Genomic DNA, 21479 nt, shown 5'->3' with positions numbered 1-21479 from the left:
ACCCAACATGAATGCCTTCTCTGGACAATGTCTCAAGCAGACGTTTATAGATCCACAACAATGGACGTTTTTCCCCCTCTGTCCCCTTACATGATTTTCAATTGTTCATGTCAGCTTGTGTCTTTAAGTCCCACCCCCAAAAGAACATGCTGTCAATCAAAGTTTAATAATGATTAAGTGCTTTGAAATGAGAAAATCATAAACGTCAACCTTCTGTGTTGATCTGTTGTATATATGGGCCTGTAGTGTCACCTCCAGCACTAAGCCAAAGAGAGGAGAGGAGAAGTGACCCTGTCATAGACCTATTGTACTGTAGTAACACTAATATATATTTTGTACACAATAAAGAAAATCTATTTAATCTAAATATTGCTCCCAGCATTGATCAAAACGTATATTCTTGATCTGACTGAGTTCGCCTGCATCTTTGCGAACGAGTGGAATCATGAACAGGGGTTTGTTTGTTATGTTCCACTGCGTTCCCCGTATCTGCCTCCCGGATTTGCCTTTTTAGCAGCACATTCACCACTCTCTCAAGTGGCTAGCTCTGCCCTCTCGCGGCACAGGTCGAGGAAGTCGGCTCAAGTAGGCTAGCTGGCGGCAGAGACTTATGAAGGGCTCTGGCTAATATTACTTAGCCAGCTAGAGGGATGAAGTAGGAAGCTATCGTTATTCGGAGCTTACCTCAGCAGGAGCAAAAAATAGGCTACTAAGTTCTCATAATAACTTTCTCATCAACCAAGTAAGGAACAAAAAAAATAAGATATGTTTCAATATGAACATCTCCTATCTTCCATATAGAATTACATTAAAATACCATCATAATGCAAATTATACAGTTCATACATATTGGTGGTTGTTTGTTCTTATCTTCATCACCCACTGGAGTTGATAGCTTACCCATTACCTACTTTTTTTTACCACTACAGTTTTTTTTAACCTTATTTTAACTAGGCAAGTCAGATATGAACAAATTCTTATTTACAATGACGGCCTAGGAACAGTGGGCTAACTGCCTTGTTCAGGGGCAGAACAACAGATTTTTGCCTTGCCAGCTCGGGGATTTGATCTAGCAACTTTTCGGTTACTGGCTGGCCCAACACTCTAACAACTAGGCTACCTGCCGCCCCATCACTGATATTAATACAGAATTGTAAGTAATATTCTAATAATTAATGTGAATGTGATAATACGATCATCTGTGTGCGCCATTGATGTCTGTTTGTGCAGAGCTTGATTAGTAATGCCTTGGAATACAAAGAGATGAGATATCTATGTTACGAGTTGATGATATGCAATTCATCATTACAACTGACTGAACAGATGCTGCGTGTCAGTGTGAATCAGTTCTCATATTTCTCCTCTTTCAGGGGTATAGCATTACAATTGTAAAGCTAAGAGGCTGTGTGTTTATAGATCGACTGAGGTAGATGAACCTACAGCAGCTAAGGTGATAATGGCTGGGGCCATTTTTGTTTGGTTCTGCTGTTCTCCATTATCAGCCAAGGTGATAATGGCTGGGGGTGGGAAGGGGGGGGGGGGGGGGGGGACTCAGCTGTGATGGGCCGCCAGTGTCGGCTCTATGGCAGCTTTATGATGAATTACCTTTCTGGGTCTGAATGATAGGTCTGATGCTGAATGATGCCAGCACACGATTGTTCTGTCAGCAAGTCAACGGGCACCGCTGAGAAATAAATAAAGAATAGCAAAGAAATGAACCACAATTCAAGACAGCCGTTTTATTTTTCATTACAGGTGCCATCTCTCATATACAGTATATCTCCATATCCTCTGTTATGGGACAGGATATGGGGGGGGGATGGACACAGCCATCCTCTAAGAGAGGGAAGGCATAGTTATGAAAGAAACATTCTGTGTGAACTTTTTTCCGTATGTTTGTAATGCCATGTAGAGTATATCTTTATGATTACATACTGCGGAACGGTACATCAATTCTGCACATCATTTTCTCACGTTGACATTACTTCACTTTCCCGAACAGTTATTGTCATTCACATTCCAGGTAATGATTTGATGCCTGTGTGTTGTAGAAACCGCAACCTCTATTGTTCTCTATGAAGAAAAGGGCCGGGCGTGTCATTTTATTGTTAAAAAGCGATTCTGATGCATATCTCCTCTTTCTTTCCTTACACAGCTCAGACGATTATTATGAGTACGGACACGATAATGGTGAGGAATCATACGAGTCATATGGTGAGTTACTAACTCCTTTATTAACATAAAATGTTGTTGAAATGAATACTGTCTTGTTCAATGTGGTTCTTTGTTCGTCAGCAGTTTGAATGCTGTTAATTCTTAAAAGGGGGGGGGGGGGGGGTTCTTAGCTGACATCTGGAATTGTTTAAAGATGGTCACATTATGGCTCATTTAGCTATTTGATTTTGAATTTTTGGACCCCTTTAGGTATAAAACTACCCTGGGTTTATAAGAAAGGAGGGAGTAGTGTAACGATCCTGGATTTATAAGCGCGGAAATCGACTCTGCCGCACGAGCATGCTTTTGCGGCACAGTCGATAGCGCGCCGGACCTCAGGCTCGAAGGTTGAGGGTTCGAAACCTGCTCCCTGCTGTTTCATTACACTACCATAACCCAGAGAAACACACTGAATAACATGTTGTAAATGCACTGAAAAACACATGATAAGTGTTAATGAAGTGAAGTGTTTGTCCTATAGCTAGGAGATATAAGAAAATAATATATATATATATATTATTACACATATTTAACCTCTTTTTGGGTAGGCACAAAACTATCTTCATCTTCATTCATTTTTTTTAACCGGTGCCTGTTACCTTCAGACGAGTCCCGTGACACTTGTGGGGGTCATGAAGCAAAATGTAGAACACCATTGTGTTTCTGAGAATCTCCCCTTTTCCACAGTGGGTTTACATTAGTTTGTAGCCCAAACGGTTCGGACGCTACAAACAGAAGTTGGCACATAGACTGTATCTTCTTCAGACAAGTCTCCTGACACTTATGGGGGTTGTAGAGCGAAATACCACTGTGTTGGTGAGAGTCTAGCCTTTCCATAGAGAGGTCCAAATAGGTAGGTGAACCAGTTCGGAAGCGACTGATGTTTTTGTGAGAAGACCTGTGTTCCAGATGTTTCATGGGCAAACACAGCTCTGCCACCTTTCACTGCAGATGTGGATCTGCTATATCAGCAGATGCGGTAGATTGAGACGGATATCTTTAGTTTAAACTGCCGGATTTTGAAGGGGATTTTTTTCTTATGTTATTTAGATTGACGCACCGGTGCGTCAGTTGACTCTAAGGGTTTTCGAACCCACGTGCAATGTAATTTCCCTGAGTAGGCGCCACATACATTTTTGGGACACATTTGTTGTAGACGTATCATTAGTATTATTCAGGGTGCCAGGTGATGGGATAACATGAGGCATGTTCTTTGTCAATATAATGGTAAAATAATTGCTGAATGATTATTCTGTTTCACAACTGAATTAGACCTCTTTTACGCAACTCCATTGGACAGTGCTCATTTTTCTGACAATGTCAAATACAATTCTGTTATTATAAAGGTTGGGGGATGTCTGATAAAGACACAGTAATTCTATAAAGCGAGGCATGGCTACGTCTACACAATCCCTCGACTGTATTCGTACTTAAACCATGAGTGATAGAGTAACTGATATGCCTTGACGTCTGGTTTTCTAATATAGCTTTAACCATAGTTTTATTTTCTGTTGTAATGACTTGAGCACTGTTTGGTTCCTGTTTCAGTCACTGAGCCGTTAATGTCACCTCATTACCCAGGTCTCCTCTTGCTTTGGCAGATGTCAACTCTTACAGCATTTCACAGTAAATGTATACAGTTGTCACCAGACTGAGACACTATCTGCAACATGAAGGACTTACAGTATATGTTCTTTGATCCATGATAACTTTGTAATTGACCATAACATAGGGCAGGTAGCCTAGGAGCCTGTAAGAGCTTTGGGCTTGTAACCGAACACCATTGTGTTACACCTCTGGTGTAAAGTTTCTGGTGTAAACTCTGGTGTAAAGTTTCTGGTGTAAACTCTGGTGTAAAGTTGCTGGTGTAAACTCTGGTGTAAAGTTTATGGTGTAAACTCTGGTGTAAAGTTTCTGGTGTAAACTCTGGTGTAAAGTTTCTGGTGTAAACTCTGGTGTAAAGTTTCTGGTGTAAACTCTGGTGTAAAGTTTCTGGTGTAAACTCTGGTGTAAAAGTGTAAAGAACTAACCTCCAAAGCACACACAGACACACACTGACACACACAGACACACACAGCGGGTAACAGCGCCACACTAAATGCTTTCTAACAGGTCAAAATAAAGAGGTGTTTGACAGTTCAAAGGAAGGGGCTGTTTAAATGATAAACAGAGTTGATGGTACATAGCTGATCTCTAAACACAAGGTTACCTTGGTCACTGTCTCTCTAAAGTGAGTGCCAGAGAAACGGTGACAGGTTTAATTAGAAACCATTGGTTATGGGCTGCCAGCAGAGACCATGTCAGGGAAAAAACTGTTCTTTGTGAGCCTCTGCTCTGCTCCGGGGATGAGACTCTGCTGGCTAGAGATCACACAAAGGCTGCCATCGATGCAGCAGGCACTTGGCACATAGACAGCAGAGGGGCTGAATGAGGTCTGATTTGGGCTAATGGTTATTGTGCCCTTTTGCTAGGATCCACTACACTGGCTCTTTTCAAGTAGCTATTTGATCTTCTGTTTCAATTATCTAAATGCATCCTTCTAGGTGAATGACAAGCTTCTCGGTGGATTTTTTGTTTGAACTACAGAGGCTGTGGGAGTCTTCTGTTGTTCCAGTTGGATAAGCCATATCAACATCAGACTCTCAAAGGATTTTGTGACCAGAAAGTCCATGATGCTTGATTTGTGTTCACTGATGAAGACAGAACCTTGACATAATTTAACTATTTTTGACTGGATTGATACCTGATTAAAGTATGATAGCTGAATGCTTACCTCAGTTCCAGGCTAAGGAACATATAAAACCATTTTGTCCAATAACCTCTTGACGTCAGGGTAAAAATGACATAAACATCTGAGTTACACAAAAGTGTGTGTGTGTAGAAGTGTTTCTCACTGTTGTTTCCCTATAAAGCAGGTCAGGAGGAGTGGACAACTAATCGCGGCAAGGTGCCAGCTGCACGGACGACCAAGGGAGTGTACAGAGAGACGCCCTACTCCAGATATTGAACTGATTATGCAACAACCTGCACAATCCCTCACGGACGTGTCATCAAGTAATGGATTTTATACGGACGCTCCCTTTTTAGAATAAAAACACTCAATCGTAAATGTGGGTTTTAAAAACAGAAAAAACCTGGTATCATATCAAGACTGTTTTCACCAGAATAATGTGTATATTTTAGTCCATCTACCCACTCCTAAACAAGTAGATATCTAAATACTATGGACCTGGTTATAGAGGGATTGGTCACTTTAATATGTTAGTGATTTAGTTGTAGAGAGGTGAAGTATTGTAGATATTTTTTTCCCGGGGGTGATTGGTCAATTGTGTCCCTTGTAAATGAAACCTTTCCAATCAGAAAACAGAACGATCCTGAAATACATATTGTTGTTTGATCTCCTTTTGTAAATGATAGTTCTCTAGTGTTAAAGGGCTTATACAAGCATGGTGTGGAATCATTGTGGATAGTGTCAGCTGTTTTATTCCTATCTTAAAACGTGTGTAGACGTGTGTGTTTCTGTTTAATTCCCCCCTTTAATCAATCTACATTCACAGGCCATTCTCTTCTCTTTTTTTTGTGTAAAAATCTTCAGTAAAAAAATAATTAAAAAAGACTCAAGAGCTACAAAACATTTTATGTAAAGCTCTTAATAATTAATTCCAATCTATAATTTTTTTAGTGGTTTAAAAACCTGAAATGCTTTCAGACAATGTAAAAATCCGTTTCTTGAGACGTTAAACCATGTAGAATTGGTCTGGGAGCAGAAATAGTGTATTAGCATATCAACCTTCTCTGCTTATGTAGGCCCTTTACATTTTTCTTCTTGGTTGATGCTCAATAAACTTTTTGAAAGAAGTAAGTTTGTGTTCAAGAGCCTAATTCTGTATTTACATAGCTAAATAGAAAAACACTATAATCTAAACTAACAAAACTAACATTGGAAAGAATGATGCTGATGATAATATTGAAGTGCTCACTCTAATACAGGTTTTTATGTACCGTAATGAATGTATAGACTCCTGAGCGAGACCATGTTGATCAAGAATTAGCGTCTGAATAATATCATAACATGTCAAACCGCATAAAAGTTAACGTTATTTATATGAAAAATCTTAAAACTGTATGCCAGCAACAAAAACAACAGCATTTTTGTAAGAACTGTGTCGCATACTTGTATTTTACAATTCAGGTAATGTTTTGTAGGGAATGGTTTTGATACAATGTCAATCACAGATTTAAGTCTTTGATGTTGTGTGTTTTGTCATATGTTATCTCTTAATAAAACGGATTGTGTTACAGCATAGGTAACAGTACAGTACACTAACATATACAGTAACAATGGCATCGGCACCTGTATTGTCTCTCTTGCCTATCTGACAATGAGTCACTTTGAGTATCTTATAATAGACAGTGCTATTACATTTTAATGACGACAAGCAGTGACACCAGGAGAAACTCCTAGGGACTGTTCATAACTTTTCTACTGGATGTAAGCAATGGCTTTCACACAATTGTATGGAATTTGTATGGAGGGGAAATCGTTTCTGTTGTTGTTTTACTCCCTGTGTTCCCCTCTGGTGGTGTGGCCCTCTATCTCTCAGTCTATAAAGACCCATGTGGCCCCTGCCCTTTGGCCATGCCCCTCCGTTAGAGAGACTCTAAATGACCCCTGACCTCTGAACCCCAGCTGACCTCCGCACTGAGAGGACGGCAGACAGACAGTAGCTGTTTTAAAAGACCTCCGTCCATCCGTTCCACAAGGTAATCAAACCAACCTAACCTCACCCTAACGTAGACTGACAAATATAAAGCACTAAAACCAAAATGAACTTTAATATGTTGTTCTTTATTAAGTCTTTCTTAATCTTGAAGGGGTTTAAAAGTCAACACTGGGGATTAATTAGACTTCGATATAAACATAAAAAAAAAAGAATATAAATAGCTGTAATATTTCTAGAAAGTTTGGTGTGCAATAAGTGTATTATAAGACTTAGATAAAATATGTTGTATTGTAAGTAAAATGAATGACTCTTTAACCGTACTAAAATAATTGTTCTGGATCACTTTAAATTGCAGTAGTTTGTTTTCTTTCTGTACCTTTATTATTGTAATCAATCATGTTATTTCCTTTATTTTAGGCTGGTGCCAGAGCCCACGGTCCGAACACCCCCAAGCTCTGAAGGTGAGTTGCAACCCACGCTATTCTTCGGATAATTCTCCTCTTTTAAATCAACATAACCAGGGCGCTTTTGTTACAAATACAGTATTAGCCAAGATTAAAAAGCTATAGTGCACTACTTTTGACCAGAACCACATGGGCCCTGGTCAAAAGTAGTCTACTACAGTGCCTTCAGAAATTATTCATACCCCACATGTTGTTGTGTTACAGCCTGAATTTAAAATGTATTATAGTTAGATTGTGTCACTGGCCTACACACAATACCCCATAATGTTAAAGTGGAATTAAGTTCTTAGAATTTTGTACAAATGAAGTTAAAATGAAGAGCTGTAATGTATTGCGTCAATAAGTATTCAACTCCTTTGATATGGCAAGCCTAATGGCAAGCTTTCCCTGACCAGGGAATGCTGTTTATTCTCTATGTTAGTTGGGGCATGATAGTGACTAGGGTGGGTCATCTAGGTGAATTGTATTTCTATGGTGGTCTGATATGGTTCCCAATCAGAGGCAGCTGTTTATTGTTGTCTCTGATTGGGGATCATATTTTTCCCCATTGTGTTTGTGGGATCTTGTCTACAGATAGGTCCCTGTGTGCACACCAGTAGCGTCACGTTTAGTTTCTGCTTTATTGTTTTTGTTTTATGAGTTTCGATTTATTAAAAATATGTGGAACTCTACGCACGCTGCTCCTTGGTCCAATCATTATGACGAGCGTGACACCTAAATATGTTCAGGAGTAAAAATGTGCTTAAAAACTTCTTATGGATCAAATCCCGTTAGCGGGATCCGGTGAAATGCGGTGAAATGGCAGAGCGCCAAATTCAAAAAAATATATTAGAAATATTTAACTTTCATACATTCACAAGTGCAATACACCAAATTAAAAAATTAAAGCTTAACTTCTTGATAATCTAGCCACAGTGTCTGATTTAAAAAAGGCTTTATGGCGAAAGCAAACCATGCGATTATCTGAGGACAGCATCCCATCAAACAAACACATGACTATCATATTTCAACCCGCCAGGCGCAATACAAAACTCAGAAATAACGATATAATTCATGCCTGTCCCATAAACATCACGAATGGTCCTTTTTTTCGATTAATTCCATCGTTATATCCCCAAAATGTGAATTTATTTGGCGCGTTTGATTCAGAAAAACACCGGTTCCAACTCGCCCAGCATGACTACAAAACATCTAATAAATTACCTGTAAATTTTGTCCAAACATTTCAAACAACTTTCCTAATCCAACTTTAAGTATTTTAAAATATAAATAATCGATCAAATTTAAGACGGGATAAACTGCGTTTAATAGCTGATAAAATGAAAGTGGAGCGAGCTTCAGGTCACGCGCCCCAAACAACTGAGTACACTTGGCTATACACCCAGAAAGGAAACGCTACTTCTTAATTTCTCAAAATAAAAACATCAACCAATTTATAAAGACTGTTGACATCTAGTGGAAGCTATAGGAACTGCAAGCCCATTTATATTAAAACGGGCTTGCCATAGGAAACCAATGGAAAACAGATTGACCTCAAAAAAAATTTCCCTGGATGGATTGTGCTCGGTGTTTCGCCTGCCAAATCAGTTCTGTTATATTCACTGTTATACTCATTCACACAGTTTCAGAGTGTTTTCTATTCAAATCTACTAATTATATGCATATCCTAGCTTCTGGGCCTGAGTAGCAGGCAGTTTACTTTGGGCACGCTTTTCATCCGGACATGAAAATACCACCCCCTATCCCAGAGAGTTAACAAATCGCATAATAATTTTCATGGACTCACTCTGCGTGCAATAATCGTGTTTAACATGATTTATGAATGACTACCTCATCTCCGCACCCCACACATACAAGTATCTGTAAGGTCCCTAGTTCAAGCAGTGAATTTCAAACACAGATTCAACCATAAAGACCAGAGAGGTTTTCTAATGCTTCGTAAAAAAGCATGGTGAAGTTATTAATTACACTTTTGATGGTGTATCAATACACCCAGTCACTACAATGATAAAGACGTCCTTACTAACTCGGTTTGCTAGAGAGGAAGGAAACCCTTCAGGGATTTCACCATGAGGCCAATGGTGACTTTAAAAAGTTACAGAGTTTAATGGCTGTGATAGGAGAAAACAGAGGATGGATCAACAACATTGTAGTTACTCCACAATACTAACCGAAAAGACAGAGTGAAAAGAAGGAAGCCTGTACAGAATACAGAAATGCATCCTGTTTACAATAAGGCACTAAAGTAAAACTGCAAAAAAATTTACCAAAGAAATGTCCCGAATACAAAGCGTTATATTTGGGGCAAATTCAACACATCACATCACTGAGTATCACTCTTCAATCTTTGTGGTGGCTGCAGCATAGGTTTGCTTGTCATCGGCAAGAACTAGGGAGTTGTTTAGGATAAAATGTAATGGAATAGAGCTAAGCACAAGCAAAATGTTAGAGGAAAACCTGGTTCAGTCTGCTTTCCAATAGACAGTGTGATAGAAATTAACCTTTCAGCAGGACAATAACCTAAAACACAAGGACAAATATACCCTGGAGTTGCTTAACAAGACGACATTGAATGTTCCAGAGTGGCTAAGCTACAATTTTGACATAAATTGACTTGAAAATGGCTGTCTAGCAATGATCAGCAAGCAACTTGACAGAGCTTGAAGAATAAATGTAAAAAATCAAATATTAAGCTCTTAGAGACTTACCCAGAAAGACTCTGAGCTGTAATGACTGCCAAAGGTGATTCTAACATGTATCGACTCAGGGGTGTGAATACTTATGTAAAGAAGATATTGATTTTCAATAGATTTGGAAAAATTTCTAAAAACAGGTTTTCACTTTGCCATTATGGACTATTGTGCGTGGATGGGTGAGAGAAAAAACAACAATTTAATACATTTTGAATCCCGGCTATAACACAACAAAATGTGGAATAAGTCAAGGGGTATGAATAGGGTACTCGTTTGGATGTGGCCACACAGATCCTATTATGGATCCTCCTATTATGAGCTCAACATATCGTGGTGCCTCTAAGCAGCCGTGGAACATGGCTGAAGGGCTTGTTACCACCTTGTGTTAAACATGGTAAACCCATGTTACTGTGGCACAGGAAAGCTGTTCCTCTGGGATAGTCTCCAGACTGGGGAGAAATCCTGGACGTCTCAACAGAGCACACACCATAATCCTCCCTTTTTTACCGGCCCACAATCCCCCTGGTTGTGTGTGCCAGGCGGAGCCGCTGCCACCCTTTGTGTCTGTGTGATTAGTATACAGAGGAGTTCAGCTCTGTGCAGGCGTGGGCCCCGTGCCATCAGAATCAACCTCTATAGGCCCTTCCAGCTGGAGACATATGAAAAGGATAGCGAGCTGAGCGCTGGCGGGGTTCTCATCTCCTCTCCATCATCAACACACATAGAGATAATGACTTATTGATTAGTTTTGACAAAAATCCATTAAACTTCAAAGAGCAGCCGGGCTCTTTTAGTCCACAATGACAATATCTTAAAAGTGATTAAAGAGCTTGTTGTTGTTGTTGATAATATTGTCGTTGTTGTTTTTGTGTTCGTTTAAGCTGCTTATAATAGCTTTTTGTATCCTTTTAGGTTGAAACAAAACATCGCTCGAATGACATGACTCTAAGATGTGGCTTCCAGACAGCTCTCAGAGGAATCACATGGCAGGACCACATGAAAGAAATGCCCCGATTTGGTCTTTAAAAGGAAAGGAGAACACATCTCCCAGCCGAAGAAACCAGATTAAGAAACTTCCGTGTGGATCTCTGATCTATCTACAGACCAAACACTGAACATTTCATTTCTTTCCGGGGATGTCGTAGCAGAGCCACCTGTAGAGGAACTGTAAAGGGAACAGGCTAATGTGTAGATCACACTTCCTCACTCTTGTCCCGTAGACACAGCAGACCGGCATCACACTTCTCCCAGCTTTTATAGAGAGAGACAATTAACCTGTATAACACTTCTCCCTGCTTTAAGAGTGAGAGAGAGACAGCACTCCAGCCTCACACTTCTCCCATGCAGCTGCTTGAACCACAGGTAGGAGACCTGTATCACACTTCTCCTCCAGAGAGACAGACGGGAGACCTGTATCACACTTCTCCTCCAGAGAGACAGACAGGAGAACTGTATCACACTTCTCCCTTGAGAGACAGACAGGATACCTGTATTACACTTCCCCTCTGGAGACAGGCAGGAGACCTGTATCACACTTCCCCTCTGTAGAGACAGACAGGAGACCTGTATCACACTTCTCCTCTGGAGACAGACAGGAGACCTGTATCACACTTCTCCTCTGTAGAGAGACAGGAGACCTGTATCACACTTCTCCTTCAGAGAGACAGACAGGAGACCTGGATCACACTTATCCTCCAGAGAGACAGACAGGAGACCTGTATCACACTTCTCCTCCAGAGAGAGACAGGAGACCTGTATCACACTTCCCCTCTGTAGAGACAGGCAGGAGACCTGTATCACACTTCCCCTCTGGAGACAGACTGTAGACCTGTATCGCACTCCTCCTCTGGAGACAGGCATGAGACCTGTGTCACACTTCTCCTCTGGAGACAGGCAGGAGACCTGTATCACACTTCTCCTCTGGAGACAGGCAGGAGACCTGTGTCACACTTCTCCTCTGGAGACAGGCAGTTGACCTGCATCACACTTCTCCTCTGGAGACAGGCAGGAGACCTGTGTCACACTTCTCCTCTGGAGACAGACAGGAGATCTGTATCACACTTCTCCTCCAGAGAGACAGACAGGAGACCTGTATCACACTTCTCCTCCAGAAAGACATACAGGAGACCTGTATCACACTTCTCCTCCAGAGAGACAGACAGGAGACCTGTATCACACTTCTCCTCTGGAGACAGACAGGAGACCTGTATCACACTTCTCCTCCAGAGAGACAGACCGGAGACCTGTTTTACACTTCCCCTCTGGAGACAGGCAGGAGACCTGTATCACACTTCCCCTCTGTAGAGACAGACAGGAGACCTGTATCACACTTCTCCCCAGGAGACAGACAGGAGACCTGTACCACACTTCTCCTCTGGAGACAGACAGGAGACCTGTATCACACTTTTCCTTTGGAGACAAACAGGAGACCTGCATCACACTTCCCCTCTGTAGAGACAGACAGGAGACCTGTATCACACTTCTCCCCAGGAGACAGACAGGAGACCTGTACCACACTTCTCCTCTGGAGACAGACAGGAGACCTGTATCACACTTTTCCTTTGGAGACAAACAGGAGACCTGCATCACACTTCCCCTCTGTAGAGACAGACAGGAGACCTGTATCACACTTCTCCTCTGGAGACAGACAGGAGACCTGTATCACACTTCTCCTCTGGAGACAGACAGGATACCTGTATCACACTTCTCCTCTGGAGACAAACAGGAGACCTGTATCACACTTCCCCAAGCGTCTAGAACCACAGACAGTAAACCTGTATCACACTTCTCCTCTGGAGACAGACAGGAGACCTGTATCACACTTCTCCTCTGGAGACAGACAGGAGACCTGTATCACACTTCTCCTCTGGAGACAGACAGGAGACCTGTATCACACTTCTCCTCTGGAGACAGACAGGAGACCTGTATCACACTTCTCCTCTGGAGACAAACAGGAGATCTGTATCACACTTCTCCTCTGGAGACAGACAGGAGACCTGTATCACACTTCCCCAAGCATCTAGAACCACAGACAGGAAACCTGTATCACACTTCTCCTCTGGAGACAGACAGGAGACCTGTATCACACTTCTCCTCTGGAGACAGACAGGAGACCTGTATCACACTTCCCCAAGTGTCTAGAACCACAGACAGGAAACCTGTATTACACTTCTCCTCTATAGAGACAGATAGGACCCAGCTAGCAATGAGGAATCAGCCCAGAAGCGTCCCTCTTCCGGGGTGCCGGAACTGATTGAATCGGCTCGGAATCTGGTGTCGGACTCGGCCCGGAATCAAAGAGAATGACTGCCCAGAATCGGCCCAAGTACATTGGTCATTTCCATCTACCGGAATTCAGCCGTCTTTGCCGGCATCCTACCAGAATTTCCCCAGAAGCGGCCCGATGCAAATTTAAATAAATGTATACAACAATTACCCTATTTAGTCATTTTAAATATTACTATTATACATTTTAGGCATACAAATTATACCCATCTACCAAAATATTTTATCTCGGAGGAAACACTGTACACCTGTTGACCGTGTCAGAGTGCTTGCGCCTGGCATAGGAGCCGCTACAGCGCGATGGGACAAGGACATCCTGACTGGCCAAACCCTCCCCTAACTCAGACGACACTGGGCCAATTGTGCGTCGCCTCATGGGTCTCCCGGTCACGGCCGGCATGGGTATTGAACCAGCATCTGTAGAACCGCAGTTTGCACTGCGATGCAGCGTCTTAGACTGCTGCGCCACTCGGGAGGCTCCATCCACAAAGTTTTTAATGCTTATCAATTGCCTTGCACAAAGTATCAAAATACTACAATACTAGTTCAACACGACTCTTAAAGAAGTTTATTTAAATGTTAATTGTATTTTTTGAAACAATGATAAAATATGGAAAAATAAATAAATAATGAAATGTTAATTATATAAAGCAACCCGTGTAATCATCTGCCAGAGAGTAGCCCCATTCGGCCCGAGACGCAAGTACGTTTGGGCCAGATAACTCACACCGGAATCGGCCCGAGCTCAATCCCCGCATCCCAGCCATAAGTAATATTGCCTAAGGCGGCCGAGACTCGAGCCTCATGAAGTTGGCCAAATCTGACTCTCAGCCGAGCGCCCCGACTCTTAGCCGGAATCGGCCCAGATCCACTGTGATAGCTCGGGAGACCTGTATCACACTTCTGCTAACCTCAAAAGCGACAGACAGAAGACCAGCCCGGCAATGGAGTATCTCATCTTCTGGCAGAATCTGCCAGGGAACATTTTATTCTTCACAGAGACACAAAGGCCTCATCTCAAATGGCATCCTATTCTCTATATAGTGCACTACTTTTGACCAGGGCCTCTGGTCAAAAGTAGTGTACTATATAGGGAATAGGGTGCCATTTGGGAAGCAGCTCGGCTCTGTATACATTTGATGTACATTCTAAAGTAGGCTGAACTGACAGTGAACCCTACTAGTATTTCTTTGTGGACTCAGATAGTTAAATGGGGGGAAAACGTGTCATCCTTCCCCACATTATGATGTTTACTGTCATAATGTGAGGCTGGTGGGAGGAGCTATATGAGGACGGGCTCATTGTAATGGCTGGAATAGAACAAATGGAAGGGTATCGAACACATCACACATATGGAAACCATTTATTCCATTCCAGCCATTGCAATGAGCCCGTCCACCTATAGCTCCTCCCACCAGCCTCCACTGCTGTGTAACCCGACTGCAAGGGAAGAGAAAGAAATGAATAATGCAGTATGCCACAGGCCTGACATCCTATTGCTCAAAACGACACTTCTAATTGCATTTGGTTTGTTCATTACCGTATATATAATCCACTCAAATTAATAAATAATTCACTTGCAGTGCCTTATTGTATGCCAAGAAGCTTAGATAGTCTAGAGTCAGTGAAATACAGAGGAAGGAAAAAAGGCATTCAGAAAAACAGCATTCAGGACAAAGGGTTCCCAAACTGGTCTGAGATCATCTGAACAGGCCACAAGGGCAGTGGAAATCCCAAAATAGCTTCCCTTGTTTAAAACAACTCTACTCTGTGTCTGCATCCCAAATGGCATCCTATTCCCTATGTCTATTCCTCTCAACTGATGTTGTCAGTGGAGTAGCAGTCAGACAATAGTTTTCCATTAGAGGAAGTGATTCTCTTTTCACTCTGAGGCCAGGCCCCCGGACAATAACACTGAAGCGGTGTGTGTGTGTGTGTGTGTGTCAACTCTCTCATCACCGTCGGGGGATAGCAGCTAGTGGCTCCACTTCCACTCTGGAGTGGCTTATAATGCCAAGGCTTATCTGGGATTATCCTGTCTGAGTTAATGCAGAGTAAGAGCAGTTACATGGCTTACTTGATTATGAATGTACGTAAAGGATGTCACGATCCTGGCTGTCACCGTGAGACAGCTCTATTCACGGCGTTCTCTTGCTCTGCAGACACACACACACACACACACACACACACTCAGATTTGTTTTTCTATTCTTGTGGGGACCAAACAATTGATTCCCATTAAAAATCCTGTTTTCCTTAACCCAAACCTTAAGCCCAAACCTCTAACCCCTTTTGAGGACTGGTTTTACCGTCCTTGTGAGGACTTCTGGTCCCCACAAAGATATTAAAACTCAATAACACACAAATATACGCTCACACACGCACGCACGCACACACACACACACACACACACACACACACTCACTCATTTTGAGCATCATATTCATTCCACAGTGATGCTCAGAACAGAATTCAATTATACACCTATTGTCAGATCCTGTATGTCCAACAATGAATAATGCCAGTGAGCTACAGGAACATTTTGATCTAGTTTTCATTGATGTCTATTCCGTTCCTTTTAATCATGTTGATGAGCTCTTACCTAGCAGCCACTTCCTGCCTTTAATTCTATAATTAACTCAAAGTCTCATTATCTCCTCTTGATTAAAACGCTGTGATCAATGTTGAAGTGCTCCTCTTTTATTGTCACCAGTCATGTGGAAGGTGCATCAAGCAGACTACAGCCACAGGTCACTAACGGCCTGTCATTTAGAAGAAAGGACGTCCCAAGACGCTCGTTTTTTTGGTTTATGTGCTATACTTCTGGCAAGCATTTCACATGCTATAACCTACTGTGTCCTCATGTCAATGTCCTGTGCACTTGTAAACCTCATGCATAGCTAATAAATGTTTAATATAACCAGAAAAATGAATTTCTTAAGTGATCTTCTGTACTACGGTAACAAGTTGTGTGGTAGGGAAAACAGTGTAAATGTACTGTGGTAGAAATAAGAAACAAGTTTTTAGTCACAGTAAAAATATAAATGCAACATCCAGCATTTTCAAAAATGTTACTGAGTTATAGTTTGTATAAGGAAATCAGCCAATTTAAATAAATTCATTAGGCCCTAATCTAATAATAAATAATACATTTCACATGACCGGGAATACAGATATGCATCTGTTGGATCAGAAAACCAGTCAGTGGTTTTGAGGTGTGACCTCCATTTGCCACAGTTGTTGGATGTTGGTGGGAATTGGATCACGTCGTCATACAAGTTGATCCAGAGCATTCCAAACATGCTCAATGGATGACATGTCTGGGGAGTATGCAGGCCATGGAAGAACTGGGACATTTTCAGCATCTAGGAATTGTGTACAGATCCTTGCGACATGGGGTTGTGCATTATCATGCTGAAACATGAGGTGATGGCGGAGGAAAAATTGCACGACAATGAGCCTCAGGATCTCGTCAAGGTCTCTGTGCATTCAAATTGCCATCAATAAATACAATTGTGTTCATTGTCCGTAGCTTATGCCTGCCTATACCATAACCACACCAACACCATGGGGCACTCTGTTCACAACGTTGACATCAGCAAACCACTCGCCATGACGTCATACACTGTCTGCCATCTGCCCGGTACAGTTGAAACCGTGATTCATCCATGAAGAGCACACTACTCCAGCGTGCCAGTGGCCATCGAAGGTGAGCATTTGCCCACTGAAGTCATTTACGACGCCGAACTGCTGTCAGATCAAGACCCCGGTGAGGACAACAAGCAGATGAGCTTCCCTGAGACGGTTTCTGACAGTTTGTGCAGAAATTCGTTGGTTGTGCAAACCCACAGTTTCATCAGCTGTCTAGGTGGCTGGTCTCAGACAATGCCGCAGGTGAAAAAGTCGGATGTGGAAGTCCTGGTTGGCGTGGTAACGTGTGGCCTGCAGTTGTGAGGCCAGTTGGACGTACTGCCAAATTCTCTAAAATGACATTGCAAGCAGCTTATGGTAGAGAAATTAACATTACATTCTCTGGCAACAGCTCTAGTGGACATTTCTGCAGTCAGCGTGCCAATTGCATGATCCCTCAACTCCCTCAACAATTGCATTCTCCCTTAAAACTGCACATTTTAGATTGGCCTTTTATTGTCCCCAGCACAAGATTATTGATATGCCACACCAGTCAGGTGGATGGATTATATTGGCAAGGGAGAAATGCTCACTAAGAGGGATGTAAAAAAAAATGTGTGCACAACATTTTTAGAGAAAGAGACTTTTTGTGCGTATGGAACATTTCTGGGATCTTTTATTTCAGCTCATGAAACATGGGACCAACACTTTATATTTTTGTTCAGCGTAAATACAACAAAATACAATGATCTTTGTCCCTCTGTACTTCTGACTTAACATCAATATAAGACTCAGCCTGCGTCCTCAATTGCATCCTCTTCCATTTATGGTCCACTACTTTTGGCATTCGGCTCTAGTCAAAAGTAGTGCACTACATAGGGAATAAGTTGCCTTTTGGGACACGCCCTCTAATGAGAATCACAACATGGGATGTCTATGAAATAAATGACATGCCAGAATCTTCAATGTATTGATTTGACACTCTGGGATGAAGTCAGTTTATAAATATAGGTTTACTCTTTTAAGAGGCCTCAGATGGAAAGTCCTGGTGGATCTTGGCAGTTTGGCAGATTTGGAAACTTGAAAAGGCATTAATTTATGGGTATTATTTACCTTTAGATGCCCTTGACACAATACTTGCACATCAAACAGGTTTGTGAAAGGGAAGGGCTGTCTTTCTTTCCTATCTCTTTAATATTGTATGTTCTCTCCTCTCCTCTGTGGCTACTGTCTCCCTTAGATAGATATTTTTCTTGAATGTAAATATGTCTTTATTCTCTACTCTTTTATCTATATTCTACCTTTGGATACGTCCCAAATGACACCCTATTCCCTTCATAGTGCAATATTTTTGATAGGGTGTCATCCGCGTCTCACAGATCTGACTTTGAACTTTTGTTTCCCACTGAATTAAGTTTAGGCCATCTGCTCTTGTCCTCATCATAGACATCAAAACAAGGCTGTCCCAAGTGGCACCCTATTCAGATGTGGTCTCTCCTAGACAAATGGAGTCTGATTCAAAATTGGGTGGTTATTTCAAGAAAGGAGCCTTATACTGCAAATGAGATTGTTTTCGGCTTCACCAGATCCATCACAGCCAGTTCACAACCAACAACCATCTTCATCTAATTCTGGCCTATATTCATATAATCAGGAAATGACTAAAACAACCAAACGGTCTTTGAACCGTGAAACTTATCTTCTACCTGTTCTGTATCATGTTCTAGGGGCATTTTATCTGCACTACAGACCAGGTTGTTGTTGCTTTCTTCTTCTTACAGGTGAGAATAACAAGAGAATCGCGTCTGACTCATTTTTGCAGGGCAGAGGCAGGGGCTGAGACTGAGGCAGGGGCTGGAGTTTAGATGGCCTTTTCGGCAGTAAGCTTCTGACAGCAAGGCTGTCTGGTGGTAATTGCCTGCTGGGGCCTGGCTGTCTGGTTGTTATCTAGTCGGAACTATAAGCCTCTACTCTTCTCTGCGCTATTATCATGGCCCTATAGATACAATACATGGATATACATTCTGTTATTAAGTATATTCGTAATAAACGTCCAATAAATGTTTCGTCCATTAGAAACAGGAATGGGGTCAGAATATCCTCCTATTGTGAATATAATCAACCTAGTGTGCATCCATAATTACTTCCTATTCCCCATTACTTTTTTTTCTTGAATTTTACCCCTTTTTCTCCCCAATTTCGTGGTATCCAATTGTTTAGTAGCTACTATCTTGTCTCATCGCTATAACTCCCGTACGGGCTCGGGAGACAAAGGTTGAAAGTCATGCGTCCTCCGATACACAACCCAACCAAGCCGCACTGCTTCTTAACACAGCGCCATCCAACCCGGAAGCCAGCCACACCAATGTGTCGGAGGAAACACTGTGCACCTGGCAACCTTGGTTAGCACGCACTGCGCCCGGCCCGCCACAGGAGTCACTGGTGCGCGATGAGACAAGGATTTCCCTACCGGCCAAACCCTCCCTAAACCGGACGACGGTAGGCCAATTGTGCGTCGCCCCACGGACCTCCCGGTCGCGGCCGGTTGCGACAGAGCCCGGGCATGAACCCAGAGTCTCTGGTGGCACAGCTGGCGCTGCAGTACAGCGCCCTTAACCACTGCGCCAGCCAGGAGGCCTATTCCCCATTACTTTTAACCAGGGCCCATTTAGGACAGAGCCTGTCTCAGCCCTGCCTCTGATGGTTGGATAATGTTAGCAGATGTTAATGCGAGTGTAGCAAAATGCTTGTGCTTCTATTTCCGACAGTGCAGCAATATCTAACAAGTAATCTAACAATTCCACAACAATTACCTAATACACACAAATCTAAGTAAAGAGAGGGAATAAGAATATGTACAAATAAATATATGAGCAATGAAAAAGCGGCATAGGCAAGATGCAATAGATGGTATTTAATACAGTATATACATATGGGATGAGTAAAGCAATATATGTAAACATCCCTTTTAAAGTGGCATTAATAAAGTGACTAGTGTTCAATTTGTTAGAGTGGCCACTGATTTTAAGTCAGCATGTAGACAGCAGCCTCACTGTGTTAGTGATGGCTGTTTAACAGTCTGCTGGCCTTGAAATAGAAGCTATTTTTCAGTCTCTTGGTCCCAGCTTTAATGCACCTATACTGACCTCGCCTTCTGGATGGTAGCGGGGTGAACAGGAAGTGGCTCGGGTGGTTGTTTTCCTTGATTAACTTTTTGGCCTTCCTGTGACATTGTGTGCTGCAGGTGTCCTCGAGGGCAGGTAGTTTGACCCCGGTGATGCGTTGTGCAAACCGCACCATCCTCTGGAGAGCCCTGCGGTTGTGGGCGGAGCAGTTGCCTTACCAACCAATGATGAGCATAGAGGTTCTCCAGGGAACAAGACAAATGTTTTCAGCCTCCTGAGTTTGAAGAGACGCTGTAGCGCCTTCTTCGCCATATTGTCTGTGTGGGTGGACCATTTCAGTTCGTCCTTCATGTGTACACCGAGGAACTTAAAACTTTCCACCTCCTCCAATGCTGTCCTGTCAATGTGTATGGGGGGGGGGGGGGGTTGTTGTTGGTGGTGATCAAGCCTAGTACTGTTGTGTCATCTGCAAACTTGATGATCAAGTTGGAGGCGTGCATGGCCACGCAGTCATGGTGAACAGGGAGTACAGAAGGAGGCTGTTTCCTACCTTCACCAGCTGGGGGCGGCCCGTCAAGAAGTCCAGGACAAAGTTGCACAGGGTGGGGTTAAGACCCAGGACCTCAAGCTTAATGATGAGCTTGGAGGATACTATGGTGTTGAATGCCGAGCTGTAGTCAATAAACAGCATTCTTACATTGGTAGGGTGACAGGTAAGGTGGAGGTGATATGATCCTTGACTAGTCTCTTAAAGCACTTCAGGATGACAGGAGTGAGTGCTACAGGGCGATAGTCATTTAGTTCAGTTGCCTTCTTGGGCCTTCTTGGGCCTTCTTGGGTGAAGCATCATGAAGCATGTGGGGACAGCGGACTGGGATAGGGAGAGATTGAATATGCCCATAAACTCACCAGACAGCTGGTCTGCGCATGCTCTGAGGACGCGGCTAGGGATGCCGTCTGGCCCGGCAGCCTTGTGAGGGTTAACAATGTCTTACGTCGGCCACGAGAAGGAGAGCACTGTATTATCCTCTGCTCTCTATCAGATGATTACTCTGTAGTGGAATATGCAGTGCCTTCCTCATCATATCTACATTGAATTTCAGAAACAAACAAGATTCAATTGCTTTTTATTTTAACAGATTAGAATGCAGGAGGAGAGAGGTGTGTTATGCGGGGGTGGGGGGTGGGGGGTGGAGGAGAGTTACTGAGTCACTGACGCTCCACAACAGGATTGGACTTCCCCCAGCACCGAAAATATTCCTTTCAATAAAGCACAAATCTGGTTCACCCACGTCCCTCTGACCTGCGAAGCGTGCAAGAAGGAGAGCAGGCAACAAGACAAAGA

General features: G+C 42.6%; 1 protein-coding gene and 1 long non-coding RNA gene across 3 annotated transcripts in view; one reads left to right on the top strand and one right to left on the bottom strand.

Annotated features, from left to right (window-relative positions):
- The window catches only part of LOC110489416 (KH domain-containing, RNA-binding, signal transduction-associated protein 3), a 153247-nt gene extending 147171 nt beyond the window's left edge, over positions 1-6076 (top strand). The window contains exons 8-9 of one of the 2 annotated variants that reach the window (XM_036971446.2): positions 2156-2214; positions 5127-6076. In XM_036971446.2, coding sequence (XP_036827341.1) covers positions 2156-2214; positions 5127-5221 — 154 coding nt within the window. In that variant the 3' untranslated portion in view covers positions 5222-6076. The remainder of the gene's footprint in view (positions 1-2155; positions 2215-5126) is intronic. The other variant, XM_036971447.2, reaches the window with a different exon arrangement.
- Positions 1-21479, bottom strand: part of LOC149970246 (uncharacterized) — a 246874-nt gene that overhangs the window by 163491 nt on the left and 61904 nt on the right. The window lies entirely within an intron of this gene.

This window comes from Oncorhynchus mykiss, chromosome 30 (assembly GCF_057628025.1).
Source record: "Oncorhynchus mykiss isolate SJ-2025 chromosome 30, ASM5762802v1, whole genome shotgun sequence".
Lineage (NCBI taxonomy): Eukaryota > Metazoa > Chordata > Actinopteri > Salmoniformes > Salmonidae > Oncorhynchus > Oncorhynchus mykiss.
This window is presented reverse-complemented; position numbering and strand designations above follow the sequence as displayed.